The sequence below is a fragment of the Saprolegnia diclina genome (genome assembly GCF_000281045.1).
Source record: "Saprolegnia diclina VS20 unplaced genomic scaffold supercont1.9, whole genome shotgun sequence".
In the NCBI taxonomy this organism is placed as follows: domain Eukaryota; phylum Oomycota; class Saprolegniomycetes; order Saprolegniales; family Saprolegniaceae; genus Saprolegnia; species Saprolegnia diclina.
Genome location: NW_008246076.1, coordinates 329508 through 349153, shown reverse-complemented (window position 1 = coordinate 349153; position 19646 = coordinate 329508). Strand labels below are relative to the sequence as shown.

At 58.0% G+C, this 19646-nt stretch overlaps 8 protein-coding genes across 8 annotated transcripts in view; 5 read left to right on the top strand and 3 right to left on the bottom strand.

Annotated features, from left to right (window-relative positions):
• Window positions 1–2194: 2194 nt before the first annotated feature.
• Window positions 2195–3282, top strand: SDRG_03799 (hypothetical protein; the record flags this gene model as incomplete). Its single annotated transcript, XM_008609443.1, has 2 exons — window positions 2195–3126; window positions 3177–3282. The coding sequence occupies 2 exons, from the start codon at window positions 2195–2197 to the stop codon at window positions 3280–3282; spliced, it is 1038 nt and encodes a 345-aa protein (XP_008607665.1).
• Window positions 3283–3866: 584 nt separating this feature from the next.
• On the top strand, window positions 3867–4805 carry SDRG_03798 (hypothetical protein). The gene is made up of 4 exons (XM_008609442.1): window positions 3867–3981; window positions 4035–4392; window positions 4443–4602; window positions 4670–4805. The coding sequence occupies exons 1-4, from the start codon at window positions 3882–3884 to the stop codon at window positions 4748–4750; spliced, it is 699 nt and encodes a 232-aa protein (XP_008607664.1). The 5' UTR covers window positions 3867–3881; the 3' UTR covers window positions 4751–4805.
• Window positions 4751–8184, bottom strand: SDRG_03797 (hypothetical protein). Its single transcript, XM_008609441.1, has 6 exons — window positions 7759–8184; window positions 6467–7714; window positions 5474–6409; window positions 5209–5418; window positions 5074–5156; window positions 4751–5025 (listed from the first exon to the last, which is right to left on the bottom strand). The coding sequence occupies exons 1-6, from the start codon at window positions 8137–8139 to the stop codon at window positions 4842–4844; spliced, it is 3042 nt and encodes a 1013-aa protein (XP_008607663.1). The 5' UTR covers window positions 8140–8184; the 3' UTR covers window positions 4751–4841.
• Window positions 8185–8676: 492 nt separating this feature from the next.
• SDRG_03796 (hypothetical protein) lies at window positions 8677–12351 on the top strand. Its single transcript, XM_008609440.1, has 3 exons — window positions 8677–8780; window positions 8840–10584; window positions 10632–12351. Exons 1-3 carry the CDS (start codon window positions 8721–8723, stop codon window positions 12280–12282), a joined length of 3456 nt encoding a protein of 1151 aa, XP_008607662.1. The 5' UTR covers window positions 8677–8720; the 3' UTR covers window positions 12283–12351.
• A 102-nt stretch (window positions 12352–12453) lies between these two features.
• On the bottom strand, window positions 12454–13542 carry SDRG_03795 (hypothetical protein). The gene has a single exon (XM_008609439.1). It carries the CDS (start codon window positions 13518–13520, stop codon window positions 12534–12536), a length of 987 nt encoding a protein of 328 aa, XP_008607661.1. The 5' UTR covers window positions 13521–13542; the 3' UTR covers window positions 12454–12533.
• Window positions 13543–14238: 696 nt separating this feature from the next.
• SDRG_03794 (hypothetical protein) lies at window positions 14239–16273 on the bottom strand (the record flags this gene model as incomplete). The annotated part of the gene is made up of 1 exon (XM_008609438.1): window positions 14239–16273. The coding sequence occupies exon 1, from the start codon at window positions 16201–16203 to the stop codon at window positions 14239–14241; it is 1965 nt and encodes a 654-aa protein (XP_008607660.1). The 5' UTR covers window positions 16204–16273.
• Window positions 16274–16307: 34 nt separating this feature from the next.
• Window positions 16308–18319, top strand: SDRG_03793 (hypothetical protein; the record flags this gene model as incomplete). The annotated part of the gene is made up of 1 exon (XM_008609437.1): window positions 16308–18319. One exon carries the CDS (start codon window positions 16308–16310, stop codon window positions 18240–18242), a length of 1935 nt encoding a protein of 644 aa, XP_008607659.1. The 3' UTR covers window positions 18243–18319.
• Window positions 18320–18771: 452 nt separating this feature from the next.
• SDRG_03792 (hypothetical protein) overlaps window positions 18772–19646 on the top strand; it is a gene marked incomplete at its 3' end in the record, with an annotated part of 2121 nt that continues 1246 nt past the window's right edge. Inside the window, exon 1 of the mRNA XM_008609436.1 lies at window positions 18772–19599. Coding sequence (XP_008607658.1) covers window positions 18784–19599 — 816 coding nt within the window. The 5' untranslated portion in view covers window positions 18772–18783. The remainder of the gene's footprint in view (window positions 19600–19646) is intronic.

Genomic DNA, 19646 nt, shown 5'->3' with positions numbered 1-19646 from the left:
GGTGAGGTTGAAGTCGACGGCAGCTGGGGCGTAGAGGCCTGCGCGTGTGCTCGCTTAAGCGAATTCCGTCAACAACATTACGCCACGTGGGACGGCAAAATGGCGCCCATCACTAGCATGCATACCCAACTCCAATCACGCGCGCGATCAGCCAAGAACGGATCTAACTGCAATGTCAACCGCGTCCAAGGACATGCGCGGTCATTTGGCGTCGACGCATTTGCCAGCGACACTGCCAGCGACGCGAGTATGAAGGGCGCTGAGACGACACGCCCGACGGTGTGTGCACAAACACTAGACGCGTGACATTTCACGCAAGCACGAAATCCCTAAATCTATCCGCAACACGGGCGCCGACCTGGCTTCCTCCAGGGTGCGAACTCTCCGAACACTGCAGTTCTTTCAGGGTACTACGCGTCTCACACAGTCACGTCAATAGAGCTTGCTAGAGCTTGCTGTGAGTGCTGCAGTGAAGTCAACTGTGGACCATCCACGATAACGCACTGTCGACGCATCAAACCGGGCAAGTGCCGTGCCATTAACACCCGTCCACTACGCATGGTGGTTTTTGCCATGGAGATAGTGTAGTAGGTACATGTAGAATGTGTACATTCTACGGACACTCGGCGCGCCTACGGTGGTTGTGGCGAGTGAGTCACGTTGGGCAATTGGCCGTCACTCGGACCCGTACTGCGACTCTCTCGACCAATCTGGACAGCAAGGGAAGAAGGTGCTGCTTCAATACCCTCGCCATGATGTGCCCGTTTCGCAGAAAGCTGTATGATGGATGAGTACGCCGAGGTCGTGTCGACGCCACATAACTCGTCCTGGGCAGCGTATCCTTGCCAGCTCGTGTGCCATTCTGGATAACGGCGCTACATGGCCGAGCTCTGGCTCTGCGTCGGCTACACAGCATCGTCATCTCGACAACCACATCGCTAACCATTGTTTCTGTCTCTCCAGCTTTAGCTTCTCCCGCAGCGACGTTGGTGATGTAAGCATCGTGGTGCAGTTGAGAAACAAAGGTCGACACTCTCAAACTCAAGACGCTTCCATTTCAATTCTCTTTGGCCGTCAGCTGCAAAGCGAAAACGCCAGAAGGGCCGATGGTTACTTGCACATTAATCGGCATTTGCCAGCGCTTTCGCAATGAGAATCTCTCTACTGGTGTCGCTTTCTCTCGACCTATCAATCAACTAGAGCGATGGGATGCAACTCTAGTTGCCTCTTGTTCTAGCGCGCTTGTTTCCGTGCATATTCGCACTCTCTCATCCTGGGACGGCCTCTCAGAACATGCTTTGTGGTGAACCATCGTGCAACCTTGTGCGCGTCAATGTAATAATGTGAGCACGAGAGCGGTCGGTACACGTGGGTACATCCAACACCGCCCACGTCCCTACACAGACACGAGCGCGATCGATTGTGAGGTCGCACGACGCAGCTGCCGACCGATCGCAGTCGCACCGCTTTTTCGTGGTGCAAGCTTCCTGCTCCCTCTCAACGTCACAATCAAGCTGCAGAGGTCCGAGGTTCTACGAGCGTCGTTGGTTGACACTTTTGTCTCTTGCGCCTACCGAGAATTGTGGCATCAAACGGACTGGACATGCCTCTAAACCATGTTTTCATATTCGTTTCTCAAAAGTTACATAGTTGTTGAAGAAAACCCGCAATATGGACACGACCGGTGCGGATGAGTCGCTCGGCCTCTGATTGGCGGAAATATCACTCGCCTTGGGTGCGGATTGGCTCCGTGAAATGTGTCTCCGTTTCTTTGACAATCACCCAGCGACGTTGCCCTTGGGCCGCACAACGCGATGCGTCTTTCTCCTACTGCGTCCTTTGGCATGTCCGTTAACGTCCCGACCAACACTGAACCGTATCGTGTTAGTTTCTCCGAAATCTCTACAAATAAAGTTACTTTTCGAGTTTGCTGTGGGCCAAATCCTTGATCGTCCTCTGCTGCATCCACCTCGCGTCCATCGCGACTGGCAACCCGACGCAATATATTCTACATATTGGTGCGTCTTCGTCCACACGATCTTCGTCACATTATCATCGCTATTACAACCCCCCGGCAGTACCAGTCGGTACGTGCAGTGGTAACTCTACAACGCTTCGAAGTGCACATTTTCCGACTTCAACAACCCTGTTCAGTCTTCAACTGGCCGGCTCCTGCACACACACTTTTGTTCCTATGGCACTGCGCAACCCGGACCTGATGCGCCAAATCGCGTCGTACCAGTACGGTATCTTTGAGGACGTTCGACCCTTCTTCAGCGCGGTCCTGACCCTCAAGTCGCTGCACCATGATGAATCAACGTCCCGCACGAGCTTCATGGTTGCGCTCGACACGGCGATCGCACCGTTTGTGACATCGCTGCAGCAAGGCCTCTTGATGCGTCTTGTGCGCTGCGTCCGGTCCCGCGACTTTGCCTTTGTCATGAGCTGCCTCGTCAAACATGCCATTGCCCGCGGCCACGTGGAGATCCTCCACAACGTCCACCGCCGCCTCTCGCTGCACCAGTGCCAGCACCTCGCGCTGCAAGCCGCCGCGTACGGCCAGCTCCGCGTGCTCAAGTACCTCCACGCGATTGCGTATCCGCACTGGGGCCCGACGCCGCTTCTCGCTGCCGCGCAGTGCCATGACGCAAAAAGCGTCGCCTTTCTCCAAGAGCAGTATGCTCAAGACTGCGTCTGCCATGCACTCACGACCGCTGCCAAGGCTGGCGACCTCGCGATCGTCGAGACGCTGTATCCACACCGTCACGCCGTTGGGTGCGTCCACGACAAGGCGTTTGACCAAGCCGTGAGCGCGGGCCATGTGCCAATTGTGGCCTACTTGCTCGAACGAGGCGAGACGGGGTCCGGCATTGCGCTGGCCCTTGCGGCCGACCACGGCCACCTCTCTCTCGTCAAGTACTTGCACCAACACTTGGACGATGCGAGCGGCCCTGTCGTCATGGACTTGGCCGCCGCCAGTGGCCACTTGGCCGTGGTGCAGTACCTGCATGCGCACGATGTCTCCGGATGCACGGCGGTCGCTCTGCGCGAAGCCGCGGCGTACGGCCATGCAGACGTCGTCGCCTTCTTGTTGGCGCATCGGATGGAAGGCAACCCGCTCGTCGCGTGGCGCGTGGCGCGGCGCCATGGCCACGACGACGTCGCATCGATTTTAGAACCGTTTATTGCCCGGCGATCGCAGCCGGCACGGAGCTGCAAGCGCAAAGCAGCTACGACTTGCTGGAGTACGTGTACCACGAGCGCGCCAAAGCGCTCGCGTGATGTGACTAATACCGTGTGATACGCTCATTGTTTGTGCTTGTTGAGCTCCGTGTTGGTGGCCAAAGCTGTGGTGGAGGGAAAAGCCTTCGGTACGAACCTCCGGACGCAATCACAAGGTATCTCCAGGTCGTGGGATGCGATCGTTTTGCGCGCGTCGAAGCCCAACTCAGTCGGTGACGTGGCAGCCGCGTGTGACAGAGATGGGGCGGATGTGCAGCTTGCATTTAAATATAGATGCAAAGCGTTTAATTTGTATGCAATACAATATGGCATTTAAATGATTCCATTGGTCTTTATTCTTGTACTTTTGACCAATCCTGTGCGACTTGGGTGCGTACACCACCGCGCGCGCGCGCTCGGGCGCGCCGAATGAAGTTTTTAATGAAGTCGCCCATAGTTGGCGGAGCGATAGCAGATAGTCTAGGAAGCATATCACGCTACGTCACGTCGGCGTTGGAGCGGTGCAGCAAGTGCAATCGACCACACTGTTACATGTTGTAGTAGCCATATATAGCCACATGTAGCCATGTTTAGTATGTTATCCGGACGTATTCGGATATCCATGGACTCATTTCTGTGGTCGTATTTTTGGCATCAATATGTTGCGCCACCTCGCCGTCAACTGCGCTGCGCGCCGCTTTGCGGGCCTCACCGCCGCCCCGTCCTTGGTCGCCCGGCCGTTCTCCAAGAAGGCCAAGGGTACATCTATGTTGTGTGAAGGCCATATGCTCATGCGACGTCTCCTTGCATAGCTGGCAAGGGCAAGTCCGCGCCCGAGGTCAGCGTCTCGCTCGACGACGTGAGCAAGAAGACGCAAGACGACGTCAAAAAGAACATGAAGGGCGCCGTCTTAAACTACACCAAGGTGCTGAGCGCCATGCGCCCGGGCCAGGCCGACGCCGGCATCTTTGACAATCTCATGCTCTCGGCGTACGGCCAAATGGTGCCGCTGCCGCAGCTCGGCCAAGTGTCGGTCGTCGGGTCGCACGAGCTCGCGATCACGGTCTACGATCCGTCCATGATCAAGGACGCCAAGAAGGCCATTGAGGAGATGAACCCGTCCTTCACTGTGCACCCGAATGGCACGACGCTCGACATTCGGTTTCCCAAGTATGTCCAAAAGACATTTGGCGCAAGCGACTCATCTTTGACGAGGGTAGGATGACAAAAGAGACGCGCGACGAGCTCATCAAGGCCGCCAAGAAGCAAGCCGAGGCCGCGCGCCAGCACATTCGCCGCGTGCGCCAAGACGGCATGAACGACCTCAAGAAGCTCAAGGACAGCATCTCGGAAGACGACATCAAGCGCGAGCAAGACAAGGTAGGCATTCTCCATCTCTTCATTCTCCTCTATCTTCATTCTCCTCTATCTTCATTGTCCCATTTAGATCCAGCGCCTCACGGACGAGAGCATCAAGGACATTGGTTTGCTCTTGACGGCCAAGGAAAAGGATCTTAGCAGCGTCTAGTCCACGTACCAATGCCATCACAACACTGTCTACTGTGTGGTCATCGACGCAACCATGTCTCTTCTTCTCTTGACGTTGTATTACGTGCTATCTACAAGATGGACCACTTGTTGCGGACCTTGACGGCGAGCTGTCGGACGACGCGCTTTCGGTCGTCGATCGGCGCCAAGAGGCGCTTGATGACCATCTCCTTGTACGGGTGGATGAGCTCGTACTTGGTCGCCGCCAGCACGCCAATGCAGTCGAGCGCGTCCATGCGGTCCCGGGCCGATTGCCTGGCATCATACATCACACCAGTGTATCATATCGCATGCCCAGCGTACCCAAACTGCGTCTGCCACAAGAGACCGTTGAACACGTCCTTGAAGAAGCCTTGGACGAGGTTCGGGTCTTGCTGCAGGCACATCTACCACCACCAGCCTCACACGTCCGTCGATATGCATCCACGCAGGCCGTACCTTGAAGGTGGCCAGCGCCGAGTGTCCGAGCAGCCCCGTCTCGGTCAACGCGAGAATGACGAGCGGCGCGATGTGCGCCAGCGACGGCACAAGGATCGCTTGCGGCGTGTGGGCGACGACCAAGAGCAGCGCGACGCGGCCTTCGTAGTCGAGACTCGACTGAAAGAGGAGCGGGAACACATGCGCAAACGTGCGCTGACGGTGCACGCACTAGACACCATGGGATTCTATCAATCTATCAATGTATCAAAGGTCCAGCACGTACGCTGATCGAGGCGTGGCACGCCGGCGCGAGCACATCGTCCGAGTCGGCGACCAGCGCTGCAAAGCTAGTGGCCACCGCCGGCCGCAGGTCAAAGGGCGACGTCAAGAGCGAGCAGAGGAACGAGAGCATGGCCGGCGCATACGTAGCGTGCCCACGGAGCACCATGGCCTTGCCGAGGTAGACGTACGTCTGCAGCGCCGCAAGCCGCGCATGTTGCGAGCTGCTCGCATCGACGACGACGGCCGCCGGCGACGCCATGCCTTCAAGCCGCGCCTCGGGCGACGTGACCCAGTTCAAGTACAATGCAAACAACGGAGTCTCTTCCGGAAGGACGTTGAAGAGCGCGGCGAGCGCCTTGGCCATGCTGTCGTCGCCATGGCTCTGCGCAGCGAGCGTAAAGAGCTGCGGCAAGAGGCGCGGCAGCACGTCCGGGTCGAGCGCCGTCAACGCCGCACCGCACGAGTAGAGGACTGCGTGCAGCAGCGGCAGCAATTGCGCGTGGCCGCGCAAGGGTGACATGTCCGACGTCAGCGCCAACTGCACTGTCGACGTGAGCAACGTCGTTTGCGCAACGAGAGACCCGCACTGCATGACATGCGCGCTCATGCTCGCGGTGGCCAATACGATCGGACGCACGTCGATCGACTGCGTCCGAACGTGCACGACCAGCGCGTCGACAAGGCGGGCGAGCACCGACGACGACGTGTCACTGGTGCCGAGGATGACGTAATCCATGCACGCAACCGAGCCCTTGTTGATTCGGACAATGTCGGCGGCGGCCGCCATCGTCGCGATTGCAAACGGGTGAGTCCAGCCGATCTGGCAGAGCGGCAACAACAGCGCTTCAAAGATCGGTGGCGCAAGCGACAGCTGCGTGAGGACCGCGAGCGTGTCGTGCACCATGACGTCGATCGACCGCCCGGACGCCGCATTGGCCTAGTTCACCATGGAGTTAGCAACAATGGAAGACATATTGAGAGAGATAAAGCGTACCGCCGGCTCTTCGAGGACATGCAGAAAGGACGGCACACAGCGCGTCAATACGAGGTGCGCAAGGCCCGGCGACTTGAGCGCGATCGCTTGGAGCGTGCTTGTGGCTTCGTCACGCACGTCCGGGAACGCGTTCGTCAGCACCGTGTTGGTCCAGCCCTGCAAGAGCAACTCGAGCGAAGCATCGTCCAAGAGGGGCGACGGCGGCCGCAAGACGAGGCAGCACAGGCCTTGGAGACACAGCTTTTGCTGCCGGCTCGAAATCGCTCTTTCAAGCCCGTGCACGAGCGTCGTTTGAATCGCATGCACGTACGGGACTAGGGGCGGCGCCGAGTGGTCGACCTCGGCGTCGATGCACCCGAGGAGGTTCACAAGGCGAGCTGTCGCCGCCTCGGCCGGCGACCCGGCCTGCGCTGCGCACTGCTCCAAGAGCAGCGCGAGCGCCGATGCAAGCACGTGGCTGAACCCAGCGACACCGACGCTCGCGATCGCACAGAGCACGTTGCCGGCGCCCGTGCTCACCATCGAGTCGGGGGCTTGGTGCGAGAGGTCCTCGACCGCTTGGTTGACCAAGTAGACAATGCACTTGTTCCATGCGAGGGCTTGCATGCCGGGCAGCTTGCTCGGCGGCGAGACCGCGCGCGTGATCGTCTTGAGCGCTTCGATCGCGACCGCAATGACCGCCGTGTTGTCGCCGTGGAGCACGTGGTGGTACACAGCCGCAGCGACAGGCGTAAAGTGCAACAAGAGGCGGTTGAGCGGGTACTTGGCGCAGCAAAACGCCAAAGTCTCGAGAATGTCCTTGGTCATCTCGACGACCGTCGTGCGGCTGAGCTTGTCGAGCACCATGGGGAGGACGTGCTTGGCGAGGCTGTCGTGGCCGACAAAGACGCTGCGGAGCGCCAGCACGAGGTCCTCGGACGTGATGCCGTACGGGTCGTTGGGCGGCGGGCGAAACGTGATCGGAAAGTAGCACGACGTTGCATCAAAAAAGCCCTTTGCAACGTCAGCGTCGACGATGCTTGCGTAGGTCGTGAGGAGCTCGGCGGCAAACCGGAGGCAAAAGAGAAGGTTGCGCGGGTCCTTCTCGCCGCTCATGGCGCGCAGGAAGCCATCCATGAGCACCCGCCCTTCGTGGTCGGCGAGGGCGCCGCGACGCACGATGAGCTGCAGCAGCTCAAAGCTCTGCTTGCGCATGCTCTGGCTCAACGACGCGATCGGCGTCGGGAGGTTGAGGAGCGTCTCGACTACCTATGTGCGTCATTGGTACCATGCATGCTACACGAGGCGCGTACCGTCCACGCGTCGTTGGCAGGCAGCAGCGCGGCGTGGAGCGAGATGAGGGCCACGAGCGCCTTCAAGCATGGACCCATGCTCGGGCCGTCCTTGAGCCGCTCGAGAAAGAACGTGAGGAGGAGGTGCGCCGTGTCGCTGCTCAAGCGCAAGTCTGGCAGGCGCGTGAGCACCTCGGCGAGGAGTAGCATGGCCCGCGATCGGCGCTTGTCTTGGGCGTGCGTGAGGTGCGCGCCGAGGCCCTGGATGACCTGCTCGATCGGCGTCTTGCGATGCACGCTCATGACGACGTTGTTGAGGTGCGTCGTGTGCTGCTGGTCGCCATTCTCGGGGTCGACAAAGCCATCGATCGCCGGCTGCAACGGCGCGTCCAAGCTAAACATGATGTTGGTGGCCCTCTTTTCTGGCCTGTCCTTTCCGGAATCTTGTTGTTTTCGGCATTGCCACATTTAAGCCTGGCCCAGGGACGTATCTTGGTTCGAGATATCGTCGTTGCAGTCGCCCTGTACGCGCAACGTACACTGCCATGCGATGCACCGTGCCTGTCGGCATCGAAGGAGGTACCGTGCAGTGGGCGGGTCACCGCGCTCGAGGGCGAGGCGCCATCCGCGCAAAGCACCACCGCCTTTCCAACTACAGTTTGTAGTCGACGACATACGCCTGCTCGTCATACGCTGTATGACCGATATGGACGTCACGCAATGACGTTCTTGGACGAGCAGCGGACCCCTCCGACACGTGCATCCCTCTCGGGATCGCATGCGCAAGGTGTCGACGAAATGTGCCGAATTTAACCACGCCTGACGATGCGCCTATTCTTATACCGATTTTGGCCAATCAAATGGACGCATTCGTATCCGGTTCATTGATTGGCCCGTTTCCCAATATGGCCGAATGGTTGGTGCTTGAAAAGGTGTGACCGTATCCAAGTTGCAACTCTGTGAATTGCCGCCATCCAAATTACATGGACGTCTTCTCGGAGCTGCGGCGCCATGCCGGCGGGAACCACGCGCCCAAGGTCAAGGTACGCCTCTCCTCTGAGCACCCTTCTCGCATCCTCGCTGACATATGGCCATTCTGTAGCTCAACATTGTCTTGGCTGCGATCACCGATGTGATCCTCGAGCGTCGTGGCCCGGCCAACGACGCCGAGTCGATCTCCAACACCGAGTACTTTGCCGCGCTCATGACGGCGCTCGAAAGCACGGACGCCACGCACACACACGAGATCCTCCAGCTGCTCAGCATGGTGCTGCCCGAGGTCCATGAAGCGGTCTTGCGCACCAAGTTTGATGCGGTCGCGCACTGCCTCGTGCGCGTCATGCACGACGCGCAAGCCAACAGCGACGTCGCGTCGCTCAAGTCGGGCCTTGTCTGCCTCGGGCTCGTGCTGCAGGCGCTCGAGCCGACGCCGAGCGTGTGGAGCCACCCGACGGTGCTCAAGACCTTCCACGTGCTCCTCGCGCTTGCGACGGACCCGCAGCCCAAGATCCGCAAGACGGCGCAGATCTCGATCGTCAAGATCCTCGAAGTGCACGCTGATGCGCACTGCGACGCTCTCTCGACGCACATTGCTAGCTTCGCCGAGAACATCCTCGCCTCGGCCGTCGCCAAGGACCAGACCAAGGTGCTCCAGCTCGTCGGCTTTCTTGCGAGCGCGCTCCCGCTGCTGCCGTCCGAAGTCGTGACGAGCCTCACGGAAGCGCTCTTCAAGCTCCTTGGCGCCAACCAAAAGACGCTGTCGCTTGTGACGCTGCAGGCGCTTGACGCGCTCGTCTCGGCGCCGCAGTCGCAAGTGTCGGCGGCGTGCCTCTACGGCACGCTCAACACGGTGCTGGAAATGGACGCCAACGTCCACGACAAGGACGTGGCGATCTGCCTCATTCACATCACGTGCCGGTCGGTCGCCCGCCTCCAGCCGCTCCACGCGGCGCATGCGCAGGAGCTCCTTCCGCGCGTCGTCGTCGCCATGTGCACCTACTTTGAATCGCAGCACGTCCAGGTCCACCGCAAGACCGCCGAGTGCCTCAACGTTGCGCTCCAAGCGACGCTCGACTTGTCGTCGGCCGCGCCCCGTGTGCTCTTCTCGCTCGAGAGCCTCCTCAACCTGCGCTACCAGCACGCGTGGTCGTCGATCTTTGTGCTGCTGTCGTCGCTCGTGTCCTTCTTTGGCCAAGGTGCGAGCCCGAGCTTTGACGGCGTCTTCAAGACGACGGTCGAGCTCTATGAAGCCATGGATGCGATGCCGCAGGCCTCCGATGAGATGCGCAAAGCGTTCACGCGCTTCATGATCGCGTCGACGATCGCGGTTGGCGCCGAGCGCATGATTGCCGTCGTGCCTCTTCAGAACGGCGCCGGCATTGTCGAAGAGCGCACGTGGCTGATCCCGGTCGTCCGGGACGCGGTCAAGCAGATCCCGTCGCGCCTCGAGTTTTTTGCGACGCACATTTTGAACTTGGCCAAGAACTGCGAGGCGGTCGCGCGGTCGGACTCGACGACGCCGCTCGAGTCGAAGCGCATGCAGGCGCGCACGATGCAGCTCTGGAGCCTCTTCCCGAGCTTTTGCACCAAGCCCACGGACCTGAACCAAAGCTTCAAGAAGATCGCCAAGACGCTCGCGAATGCCATGTCGGACAAGCGGTACCCGGAGCTCCAGCTGCTCGTGTGCCAGGGTCTCCAAGCGCTCATCAAGGCCGCCAACCGCGACGACGTGGCCACCGCGGCGGCTGACCAAATGGCGCTGTCCAAGTTTGCGGCCCGCTTCATCCCGCTTCTCATCACGATCGTCGAGGGCTTGGATGTCGAAGTCGACTCGGAGCGGCTTCCGACGTACGTCTTGTCGCTTGATGCTTCCAGTGTTGACCCAACGCTCGTAGGTTGACCGACACCATCGGTGGCTACGCCAAGCTCGCCGAGCCGGCCTTTATCCAAAGCGTCTTCAAGCAGCTCATGCAAACCCTTCTCGAGACGACGACGCAGTACAAGCGCAGCGACCCCAAGGCGCCCGCGACGCTCGGTCTCCAGGCCCAAGCCCACTTCCACATGAGCATCGCGATGGCGCTGATCCCGATCATTGACGGCAGCCAGGTCGAGCTGTTGTACCGCGTCGTCAAGCCGTATTTGCTCGACGATACCGACCCGATCATGCAGAAGCGGTCGTACTCGGTGCTCGTCCAGCTCTGTGAGCACCACCCGGCGTTTGCGACGTCGCCCGACAAGCTCACCGACATGATCGAGTCGCTCTCCGAGTCGCTCCTCACGTGCTCGGTGCCGGCCAAGAAGATGCGTCTCCGCGCTCTCAACCAAATTGTGTCGGCCATGGAGCGTACGCAGCACGACGACGTGAGCTTCATCCCTGGGCTTGTCGGCGAGATCATGCTCTGCACCAAAGAGGCCAATGCCAAGGCGCGCGAAGCAGCATTCGAGCTCCTCCTCGCCATGGCGCGCCTCGTCGAGTCCAAGCACAGCACACCCGGCGCCGGCCTCATGGACTTTTTGCAGATGGTGCTCGGTGGTCTTGCCGCGCGCACGCCCCACATGCGGTCGGCGTCCGTCCTCTGCATGTCCCGGCTCGTCTTTGAGTTTGGCCGCACCGAGGACGCGATCCGCAATGCGATGCCCGACCTCATGCGCACGGTGCTCATGCTCCTCCACGAGAAGGCCCGTGAGGTCATCAAGTCGGTCATTGGCTTCATGAAGCTCGGCATTGCGATTCTGTCCAAGGACGCGCTTGTCGAGTTTTTGCCGTCGATCATTGAGGGTCTTCTCAAGTGGATCGGCGAGGCCAAGCAGCGCTTCCGCGCCAAGACGCGGACGATCATGATGAAGCTCTGTCGCAAGTATGGCTACGAGTACATTGCGTCGCTTGTGCCAGAAGGCGACAAGAAGCTCATTACGCACATCCGCAAGACCAAGGAGCGCGAGGACCGCCAGAAGGACAAGAAGCACGACGGGCACAGCGGCAGCAAGGCGCAGTCGTTTGAAGAGTTTATGCAAGACTCGGACGATGAGGACAGCGACCGCGAAGACGCCAAGCCGTCGGCCAAGGCGTCGGGCAAGTCGGCCGCCAACCTCAAGGTCGGTAAGAGCTACATCAAGGAGAACGCCGAAGACGAGATTGTCGACTTCCTCGACAACTCGGCCTTCAAGAACATTGTCAACTCGCGCAAGACCAAGAAGGCCCACCGCGACGACGAGGACTTTGAGTTCTCCAAGGACGGGCGCTTGATCATTCCCGGCGAGCCGGATGCGGACGACGACGTGGCGATGGAGTCGGACGACGAAGACGTCGTGCGTCGTGATGTGCAAAAGCAGCTCGAGCAGATGGGACTGAGCAAGAAGCGCAAGATCGAGGCGGTCGCGGGCCAAGAGTACAAGGCCAAGAAGGCCGGCGGCGACATCAAGAAGAAGGGCAAGCTGGAGCCATATGCGTTCATTCCGCTCGACCCGAAGCTCATGGCCAAGCGCAACAAGCGCACGGCCGTCAGCCGGTTCGAAAAGGTCGGCAAGCAAAAGCACAAGAAGTAGATTTAAGTTCTTGCACAATTTTAGTATGTTTTGAATGAATAGTGGAAGAGAAAGCAACCGCAAGAGTTATGCGAGAGGGGCGCGTGCCAGTGCGATATAGTAGCCTAAGAACTGCACATCGGACGCGTCGACAGCTAAACACAAGGGTCCATAAATATGATCCCTTGCCAATAGACCTTGAAACATCGATATATTGTCCATCTTAAAAACCGAAAAATGATTTATGCTCGACGCTACTACGAACGACTAGACTAGATCGCATGGTCGAGAAGCGTGAGGAGAAGCGCGCGGTAGTCGCCACTCGTCTCGCCGTTGATGCGGTCTCGAAGGGATTTGCCGTACTTGGCCTGGTACACTGGCTTGACCTGGGAGAGGAGGTGCTGGTAGCGCACCATGGCCGCCGAGAGGCCATACTCGTCCGTGCCCATGCCCTTCATCGTGCTCTCAATCTGCTCGGCGACCGTCTCGATCGGGTGCAAGATGATGTTGACGTGGTACACCAACCCGTCTTCGGCTTTGCCGCCAAATTCTTTTTGGATCGCGTGCACAAGCCCATGAGAGTGCTTTGCGGCGTAGGCGGCGTCGACGGTCGCGACGAACTGCGGCGGGATCGAGCAGATAGCATTCGAGAAGCCACTTTCATCTGTGCCCCACTTGCCCTCGCCGGCCTTGAAGATGGTCTCGGCAATCTCGGCGGCCTTGGCCGGCGTGTGGATGCTCGGGTTGTACGCCTGCGACATTTGGTTGAGCGCCGCAAGGTAAAACGTCTTGAGGTCGCCGCTCACGTCGTCGTTGATGGCGACAACGAGGTCGGTCTGGTAGAGCTTGAAGAAGGCTTTCTTGAGGATGTTGAGCTCGACGTTGGAGCGACCGCTGAGGACAGGAATCAACAGCTTCTCGGTCGTGCCCGCGCCCTTGGTCGCATCCCGGAGAATCATGGCTTCGGCCTCCTCGATTGGCTGCGAAAGGAGCTGCAACAGCTTGCCGTAGTTGCCCGACGTCTCGGACGCCATCTCGGAGAGGAGCGACTTGTGGTACAGCTCGGGGTACCGAAGGTGCACCAGGCAGCGCTCGACGGGTGACTTGTTGCCAAGAACCGTGCTGAGCTTGGCTTCGTTCGTTCCGAGGCCGGCGGACGCGGCTTGGATCTCCTTGCACGCGCGGTCAATGGCCGGGTTGGCGTGGCCGATCGACCGGCCAGCGTCGACCTCGTACGTCTGCTGCGGGTAAATGTTCATCACTGCGGTGGGTTGGTGACTGTTTGAGAAATGAATGAAGAAGTGTCGTGGTCGGCTGCAGGGCAAGGTGAATTCAGCCGTCGTTGTCGACCGCAGTACCCAGCATGCAGAGAACGCGCCTCACCTTCGAAAGGCGAAGAGATTCCCGTTGAAAGCCATCTGCAAAGCACCAAGGTGGGCCATCGCGCGCTACGACACAATAAGATGCCAAATAAGATGCCAAATAAGATGCCAAATAAGGTGTCAACTAAGGTGTCAACTAAGGTGTCAACTAAGGTGCCAAATAAGATGCCAAATAAGGTGCCAAATATAGCGCATGAAGGTGCGGGCATGCTGTACCTGCGTTATGCGACACGACTGTGCTATCACCGCCGGTGGTTTGGGTGCTCCGTTCTACCGAGAATCGAGCGGCTGCAAGGCGAAACGTTCGATCATCTTGCTCTAGACCAATGGGACACGACACTTTATGAACGGGCGAGATGCACCCACTGCACACTGCACGTAGCTTCCATTTTTGCTTGGCATGTGGCGGCGTGGTCAAGGCAAGTGCCATCACTGTTGGGCGGCGCGATCCTATTCTCAGCGCTCTCGCGGCGCGAGCACGGTTGACTGTCGTCTTGTAGTATAAAAACATAGTCGATTGAAACGCATCTGTACATCCCACTCTACTCGCTACTGGATGACGACTCTACTCGCTACTGGATGACGACTCTACTCGCTACTTGATGACGACGGTCGTGTCTTTGAGCACCTTGATGTTGTAGACTAGGCTCTTGACGTCTGCGAGCTGGTCGTCGAGAAGGTGAATGTGGCAGCTGCCATCTTGCACCACCATGCACATTTCTTTGGCCGGGCCCGTTTCCCCGGCTGCAGTCGTGCCTTGGGTCGTCGGTTGGTACTTGGCTTTGACGCGCAGTTCCTTCTCCGGCAAGCCAAACGTAAACATGTGCGTCATGAAGAACCACTGGAGCGTGCTCAGTCGGCGCGCCTTGCAGATGATGAGAGCTGCCCGATGCTTCTTGTCTTCGCGGACATCCGAGATGTAATCACACAAGATCGACGTGCTGTTGAAGAGCGCTTGCCGCCCGAGACTGTTGCGCGCCATGAGATTCCAAAATGACCGGTTGATCGCTTGATCGAGGAGGGTTATGACGGGGATGTTGGTGATCAGGCCCATGCCCATGGCGTAGCTGACGCGAAAGTAAAAGCTGTTGTAGTAGTTGACGGGGGTTCCATCGAGGTTCTCGACGCTGTTGAACAAATCTTGGCGCACGCTGTTGTTGTACTCGATGTAATTGGGGATGTAAAAGAGCAAGATCGCGCTCAGATACAGAGATGTGACGCTCGTCAAGTTGAAGTAGCCCATGAGTCGGCTCTCGCCGCAATACGTGGCGGTGCTCACGATACTCAAGCCAATTTTGCAGAGCTTGAGAATGCCGCAGTTGAGCCAAAGAAGACGCAAACTCAAGGCGAAAAGACGGACACTCACAAAGAACTGCGGCTTGATCGCGTTGTACACGTTGACTTCGCGAATGTAGATGAGCGAACTGTCCATGTCGAGGATGATCGAGATGCAGAAGAGCGTCACAAACAAATCCGAGTTGTAGCAAAACATATCAAAGCGGAGTGCGTGGCTCAGATGCGGAAAGCATTTTGGGACCACGGTCTGGAGTGCGCGTGTGAAGATCGTGTCTGGTTTTGTCGGGTCGACCTCGAGCCACTGCACCGTGCGGCGGCTCGCGAGGTAGCCCCCAGCGGCAAAGAAGAGCGCAATGAATTTGATCCAGTGCGATGCAGTGTTGAACGCACTCTGACGCGTGAGGAGCCCATGCCGGTGCAGCGACCCGGGCATCGGTCGCGCGAGGACATTGAGCGTCTTGTTGGCATCGGTGTACGTCATGCTAAAGTTGCAGCTACCACGGCCGAGCTCGGCGATCGGAATACACCCCGTGCAGTAGCCTTTCGTAAAGATCTCCCAGACCGGCACGACCTGGACTTGCACGTTGGATGTGTTGGCAAGCTTGATAAACTGCGAGAGACGGACGTCGGCGCCGAGGCGCGCCGGCGCGTACCCGCGTTGCTGGAGCTCGGCGCTGCTCGCTCCAGAACTGCGGTTGCCCACACCCGAGGCGGCTTCGTCGGAGAAGGCAATTGAAATCGCATTCCCGCGCAAAAACGAAACCAAATCAAAGGCGACGCCGAGCTTGAACGGGTTTTTCACCGCCAAATCGACGGCGTAGCTGCCCGAGAAGCGGCTGCAAATGTTGATGCGCGCATCGATCTCAAATTCCGAGGTTGAGAGAAGGTAGATGTTCGAGTTGCGCGCGCCGAGGTTCGACACCGAGTAGTTGGTCATCCAAAGACCAATGCTCGAGAGACTCGCGAGGTCCCCGCCTTTCCGGAACGCATACGTTTCAGCGAGGTCGCCGGCGCCTTTCGTGTTGGCCACCGGCGTGATGAACTCGTTGCCGTCGCCGACAAAGTCGATGATGGCCCAGTTGTTGCAGATCGCATCGATCGCGACGAGGACAACGACGAGGACGCCAATGATGTACGCGGCAACGACCAGGACGCGGTTGATCTTGTCGCGAAGCGCATACGTCTCGGCAAGGGTGCTCAGCCAGCTGAGGGACCACCACGGCGCCTTGTCCTTGACGAGCACAGCGACGGGGATCGACTTCATCACTCGCAAAACACCAACTAACACCTGACAACGAACCGTCGGATCTCAAAATACCGACGCGAGGCCGTTGCCTGGCTATCTTTAAGAAACGAAAACTTACAACGATGGCCCCGGGTGCGCACCTCGTCCGGCAGCTCTCGACGCTCAACGAAGCATATGCACTTCGCGACAAGTTCAACCGTGTCCTTGTCATCATTGCGTACATCATTGGCGTCGTTGTCGTCGTACTTGTCACGATCGACGCGTTTGCCAACAACTGGGCCATCATCGACTTTATCGGCAACGGCAACGAGTTCATCACGCCGGTGGCTAGTGTCCCCGACGCCAACGAGCTCGACAAGTACTACACGTTTCCGCTGCGTCGGCCGGTCTCGAGTCTCTCAAGCATTGGGCTCTGGATGATCAACTACAGCGTCACGAACCTTGGGATGCTCGGTACCAACATTTACCTCTTGTCGACCGACACGTTCTCGGCCGACTCGACCGTCGCATTTGTTTGCACCAAGTTCAACGGCGTCTACCCCATGGACATCAACACTGGGAGTGCGCTCAAGCTCGCGTCGGCGCAGGATTCCATCACGTTTCTTCGCGGCAACGCTCTCTCGATCGCGTTCTCGGACGAAGCGACGGCCAATCTGGCAAATGCAACCATGGGCAGCGTCGATATCCTGGCGCGGGGGTACCAAGCCGCGCGCATCGAGACCGACCTCCGGCTCACGCAGCGCATCCAACTCGTCAACACGAGCGACACGCAAGTGCAGCTGGTGCCGTTCTATCGCATTTACACAAAAGGCTATTGCACCGGCTGCACGCCGATCGCCGAGCTCGGCCATAGCGTCTGTAACTTTAGCATGCGCTACAGCCATGGCAACAAGACGCTGCGCGTTCAGACGTCGCCGCTCGCCAACACGCAGTACCGCATGGCACTCATGATCCAGCGCAATGCGTTTAGCACTGCGTCGCACTGGATCAAATTCATTGCGCTCTTCTTTGCCGCTGGGGGCTACCTTGCGAGCCGCCGGACGGTGCAGTGGCTCGAGGTCGACCCGACAAAACCCGATACGGTCTTTACGCGCGCGCTCCAGACCGTGGTCCCAAAATGCTTTCCGCATCTGAGCCATGCGCTCCGCTTTGATATGTTTTGCTACAACTCGGATTTGTTTGTGACGCTCTTTTGCATCTCGATTGTCCTCGACATGAACGCGTCGCTCATCTACATTCGCGAAGTCAACGTGTACAACAAGGCCAGTCCGCAGTTCTTTATGAGTGTGCGTCTTTTCGCCTTGAGTTTGCGTCTTCTTTGGCTCAACTGCGGCATTCTCAAGGTTTGTAAAATTGGCTTGAGTATCGTGAGCACTGCCACGTATTGCGGCGAGAGCCGATTCATGGGCTACTTCAACTTGACGAGCGTCACATCTTTGTATCTGAGCGCGATCTTGCTCTTTTACATCCCTGATTACATCGAGTACAACAACAGCGTGCGCCGAGACCTGCAAAACACGGTCGAGAACCTTGAAGGTATTCCCGTGAGCTTCTACAACAGCTTTTACTTTCGCGTCAGCTACGCAGTCTTTGGCGGCTTGATTGCCAACATTCTCTTGGTGACGCTCGTGGACCAAGTGCTCAACCGTCCTTTTTGGAAGCTTCTGGTGCGCAACAGTCTCTGTCGTCAAGCGCTCTTCAACAGCACGTCGATCTTATGCGACTACATTGCCGATGTGCACGAAGACAAGAAGCACAAGAGCGTGCTCCTGGTCTGCAAGGCGCGCCGCCTGAGCACGCTCCAGTGGTTCTTCATGACGCACATGTTTACGTTTGGCTTGCCCGAGAAGGAACTGCGCGCCAAGAAGAACAAACAAACGACGCAGCCAACCCAAGGCACCGCCGCATCGAGCGAGACAGGGCCCGGCCATGAGACGTGCATGGTGGTCCAAGACGGCAACCATCACATTCACCTTCTCGACGACCAACTTGCAGACGTCAAGAGCCTAGTCTACAACATCAAGGTGCTCAAAGACACGACCGTCGTCATCAAGTAGAGAGCGTCTTGTTGGTTTATTTCTGCATAATTCATGTTTGTGCATCCTCTGTGATTGAAATATATCTGATAAACCTACATGTGATACCTTTACGTTGGACTATAATGGTATCTTGCGGTGCATCAGTGCTTCGTGGAAATTGCGATCCCTCGAGTGTACACTCCTGATCACGTGCTCTCTCATTCTTGGATTGGCGCCAACGAGTATGATTGGCTTAAAATCGAACCAGTGTGAATGCTACATTCTTGAAAAGAAGCGCCTCCATTGGCTCCAACAGTTTCGCGCTCATTCATTGGCCAAAATGCCTGCCCCGTCATTGCGATTTGAAAGGCTTGTTCGAACTCCGGCACTCCGCACTCATGCTACGTGCCTTCGTATGATCGTCCTGCTATGTTTACCCTTTTCTTTCTTTGGACTGCACATGCGACTATTTGGTATATTGTCAATTACACAATGGTTGATCATCAAAGATAGAAATGCTTGTCTGCTGCTCGGTCTGTGACGCTAGCGGTTTCTAAACCGAAAGCCTGCAAATAGCGTCATGCACACGCTCGAGGCGGTCGATGCCGTTGCCATCGAAGCACAGCCGTCGTCATTCGTTGGCTGGCTCTTTGCTCTCGCCGACACGTACGCACTGCGCGACAAGTTGAACCAGTGTCTCGTGGTCGTCGCCCACGTCGTTGGACTGGTCGTGATTCTCCTCGTGGCCATCGACGCCATCTCCAACAACTGGGCCGTCATCGATTATGTCGGCAACGGCAACGAGTTCATCGCGCCGGTCGCGAATGTCGGTGACGCCCCCGACCTCGTAAATGCCTACACGTTTTTACCTGGAAGGGACCTCCAAAGTCTCTCGAGCGTCGGCCTCTGGATGGCCAATTACACAGTATCGAACCTCGGTCGTCTCGGCTCCAACATCTACGTTCTCTCGGCCGATACGTACGCGTTGGACCATTCCAACGACCTCTGCAGCCGCTTCTCGGGCATATACCCTATGGACCTCGGTCGCACCAACAATGTTGTCAAGCTCGGCATCACGTACGATTTGATTACATATCTGCGCGGCAATGCAGTCACAATAGCTTCAACGGACGAAGCAAGTGCGAATCTCGGCAATGCCTCCATGGGCAGCGGCATGCTGCACCACCTCGGGTACGCGGCCGCGCGCATTGCAGCCGATCTGCGGCTCACGCGCGCGATTCGCCTGCAAAATACCTCGTCATTGCAAGTCCAAGCAGTGTCGTTTTGGCGACTCTACACGAAAGGCTACTGCACCGGCTGCATTCCAATAGCTGAGCTCGGGTACGGCAGCTGCAACTTTAGCATGACGTACACCGATGCCAACAAGACACTCCATGTCCTCGCGCGGCCCATTCTCGGGTCTTTGTACCGCCTTGGCTTGCT